This window comes from Corythoichthys intestinalis, chromosome 2, assembly GCF_030265065.1.
Source record: "Corythoichthys intestinalis isolate RoL2023-P3 chromosome 2, ASM3026506v1, whole genome shotgun sequence".
Classification (NCBI taxonomy): Eukaryota; Metazoa; Chordata; class Actinopteri; order Syngnathiformes; family Syngnathidae; genus Corythoichthys; species Corythoichthys intestinalis.
This window is the reverse complement of record NC_080396.1, coordinates 66,494,025-66,497,690: the sequence shown is the minus strand read 5'-3', so window position 1 is coordinate 66,497,690 and position 3,666 is coordinate 66,494,025. Positions and strand designations below refer to the sequence as shown.

Below are 3,666 nucleotides of genomic sequence, written 5' to 3'. Positions count from 1 at the left end.
GGGAGGACTCGCCGTGGTCATCTTTCAATGAGTTAAATGGGTTAAAGAAGAAAAAAAGCTTGCTGCATGAAAGCATTAAATAAAGAAACATTGATTTCAAACACTACATTTATTTCCATTCATTTAAAAAATTAGCTTCATGGTTCAAGTTGTCACGAAATGAGTCACACCCAAACAATTATATTTAAGGATGAAAAGTCAATGCCTCATCATGACCAGGTGGGATGAAGCATTTGTGGGTGTGGCTTAATGTTATCTCAGACCAGACCTTTCAAATTTCAATTTGTTGCTTGCACTGCCTGAATCAGGCTTGTAAAACTCATGAGGCCTTTGAGAAACGGTCATGAGTTCTGTGAAGCCATACATCGACTGCAAAATAGGGCTACTTTCAAGAGCCCAAAATCGTTATGAGGGGATTTTGTACACAATTGACAAAGTCAACTCCACAGTTGTTCTGGCAAAAGGTAAGTAAAAACAGCAACTCAAGCAGGGACTTGCTCTACAACAATTAAGCCTCATTGATACATCTCATCTAGTCAAATGTTTTGGAACGGAAGGACGACCTACAGATAGACCCACACCTCCCAAAGATGATATTCACGAGTATATCACGTTCCGGGGAAGTGATATCAGAGATATCACATTGTGTGAAGCTCCAAAGCACCATGGTCTACCTGCAGATCCAGCAATAGTACAGGTGAGATAGATTTTTGTTTAATAGTTTCACATTTGTTTTGTATAGAGAATCTTTAATGGGTTCTTTTAACAGTCATACAATTCATCATTATTAGTAAGAGTGTTTTGCAGATTAAAGCTTTGATGGTAAATTGTGAAATTATCGACTGTTTTTTTTTTTTTTTTTTTTTTGCCAGTCATCAAGTGTAGGTCCTTCAAGTGCCTACCCACCTTTTAGTCCAATGCAGATGCCTCCCTACAGCCAGCTTGCTGCCAGTTCGCTTCTTACTCATCAGTATGCTGCAGCTCTTGGCCTTGGTATGCTAGTGGCAAATTTCATCATGTATTTGACGCTTATACTTTAATATTTTTCCATTCCCATTTATTTCCACTTCAGGGTCCATCCTTCCAGGTTTGCATGTTCGAAAAGGCTTCATGGTGGAAAAGGCAGTTCAAACTCTGAGTGCAGAAGAGTTTAGAGAGTTGAGTGTTACTGCACCTCAAGAGCAAGATCAGCAGTGGGAGAAGAGAAGGCCTTTACGAGTGAGAAGAGAAACCAGAAGGGGCACTGGGTCCAGCAGTGAGTGTGAAGTGCATTACTTTTCAAATCTGTTAAGCAGATCGGTTTAACTTTTTAATTGGGAATGAATCGAGCTGTGTTGTTAATGTCATAAACATGTACGTTATTTGAAGTGAGGTCAGTCCCGGTTGTTTCCAATTCACAAGAATCCTCTCAGCAGCAAAATGGCAATGGGCCTCCTACCAGACGGCAAGGTAAATATTCCTAAAATAGCAGCAGGCGGATTTGGAAATGAGTAACTGATTCCTCATGATTGGACTATAGGTGCCCGAAGACGCAGGAACCGCAATAGGGGCCCGCTGATGGTAGCAAAGGGTCCCTCAGCCACTCTCAAATTTGACACGGATTTTGATTTTGACTACTCAAATGCACAGTTTAATAAGGAGTTGGAGCGGGAGATACAGGATAGGTTGAATATGAAAGGTTGGTTCACATAGCATAAATTGCATCTATGGTTACTCAAAGATGTTTTTTTTTTCTTGGATGTGTATTTAAGTAAAAAATAAGTGACATTGCTAAAACAGACCATTATCATAACTTGGATCTGTACATTTTCTGCAGATGGAAATACAGACATAAAACAAAGCAATGAAGCGCATCTGAATCCAGAAGATCATTTTGGACCAAAATGCTACTATGACAAAGCAAAATCCTTCTTCGATAATATTTCTTCTGATAATAAACTTAGGTATTCTACCTTGTACGGTTCAATACCTAGCTCAAACTGGATTAACTTGTTCATGGCTGTTTTTGTCCAACATTTGTTTCAGATTAACCTGGGCAGAAGAACGCAAGCGCAATCTGGAGACATTTGGGGTGCCTGGATGGTTTCGCAGGGGGCAAGGTAGCAGAGGGGGCTATGTCGGGAGAAGGGGACGAGGCCCAACTCGTCGAATTCCTTAAAGAACGGTAATGGACAGCTGTACAGGTCAGGGATGATTGTATGTGCTCTGGTTATTTTTCAAAGTCTTGTTTTCTATAATTATCTTCTGGAGAAATTGATGTAGAAATTAATGGAGAATCTTTGATAGCTATTTCTGACTCTCTAATATTTCCATTCCGCTGTGTTTTTAATTTTCATTTGACTGTCACTTCTGATTGCATGTCTGTTATGTAAAATTAATTTTTCACCCCCTAATTGCCCAAGGTACTTTTTCGTTATCGTGTTTTTTTGACTTATCTAACTGGAGTGCAGGTTAGGTTAAATCCCCCACACTCACATATGAGTTTTTTTTTTTTTGTTTTATCAAATATGAATGATAGCCTGACCTTGAGGTTCATGAAGTTGTATTTTGCGTTGTGGAAGCTGTGTAGAATATATGTAAATAAAAAGGAATTATGTCAAACAGAATGCCTATTGCATTTATGACATCAATATGAATGCCAACAAATTGTAAACTTTAACAAGCAATTTAATTTACTCTGATCATACAGAAAATGCAGGGGGGCGGAGGTGACTGTTTCAAACGCAATGATTTTTGGCCAAGTGGCTTGGAGTGTTGGCATAGCATGCTCGTTATCATTAGTGTTGGCATTTAGCGTGGCGAGTGTAAAGGGCAATTAAAAAAATTTTTTTTTTACATAGTTTGTGGCGTCCTGGTGGGTACAAGTGGAAATAATGCACACTCAGTAGGAAAATGGTATATTATCATCTCCAAGTTGGCATCCTTGTGGACGCTACAATATACAGTAATTTGGGGTTAAAAAGTCACTTTCCCTAAACGTTTATTGAATGACGTATCCTTTTGTCATGGCCTCAGTCCCTGCTGCAGCATTGCCTGATTGCCTTCAATTATCCCCACCTGTTTTCAATCCACCTACTCACAGCCCAGCCAATAGCACTGCTTCACTCAGCTATCAACCTGTGTATTTAAAGCCTTGATTTTTCAGTTCCACTCTGTCAGACCGTCTGCAAAGCCTGCATTTTGCCTGCATGCCAAGCTGTCCAAATCTGCCTGACTTCACCCTGCTCTCCTGCCCCGGTACCTCGAGTCTGCCTTTTAGAATCCTGCCTAGCCCTTTTTTGTAGTGCTGCCTGCTTTTTGCCTGGCCTGCTGTTGTGTGTGGGCCTCACCATCCCTTCAATAAAAGGAAAGAACTGTAAACGTGATGCATTTGTGGTCCTCTTCTGTCTGGCCCCTGACACCTTTGTTTTCAAAAACTACTAAAACATTATAGAATAAATGTCCAGAATAAATGTCTGGATTTTATTAGCAAATTTAAATTGCAATATTCAACATAAATTATACTTACGTTTTACCTCGACAATGATTAATGTATGAATATCTGAAAAGTCTGCACAGGCTGCAAATAAAAATATTTTAAGATAATTCATGTAGAAAATCAATTTTAAATAAATGCAAGTCATCAGCCAATCAAACGTGCATTTGAGGGGGAAAAAGTGGACTGGC

General features: G+C 39.5%; 1 protein-coding gene across 3 annotated transcripts; it reads left to right on the top strand.

Annotated features, from left to right (window-relative positions):
• Nucleotides 1-225: 225 nt before the first annotated feature.
• Nucleotides 226-3,310, top strand: LOC130911880 (protein LSM14 homolog B-like). Of its 3 annotated transcripts, none has more exons than XM_057829510.1 (9): nt 226-464; nt 537-697; nt 873-993; nt 1,073-1,255; nt 1,369-1,449; nt 1,520-1,678; nt 1,817-1,943; nt 2,026-2,164; nt 3,146-3,310. In XM_057829510.1, the coding sequence occupies exons 1-8, from the start codon at nt 344-346 to the stop codon at nt 2,156-2,158; spliced, it is 1,086 nt and encodes a 361-aa protein (XP_057685493.1). In that variant the 5' UTR covers nt 226-343; the 3' UTR covers nt 2,159-2,164; nt 3,146-3,310. The 3 variants fall into 3 exon arrangements, with proteins under 3 accessions (XP_057685493.1, XP_057685492.1, XP_057685491.1); XM_057829509.1 differs by having other exon boundaries at nt 2,026-2,183; nt 3,146-3,305; XM_057829508.1 differs by lacking the exon at nt 3,146-3,310 and having other exon boundaries at nt 2,026-2,606.
• The last annotated feature ends 356 nt before the right edge of the window (nt 3,311-3,666 follow it).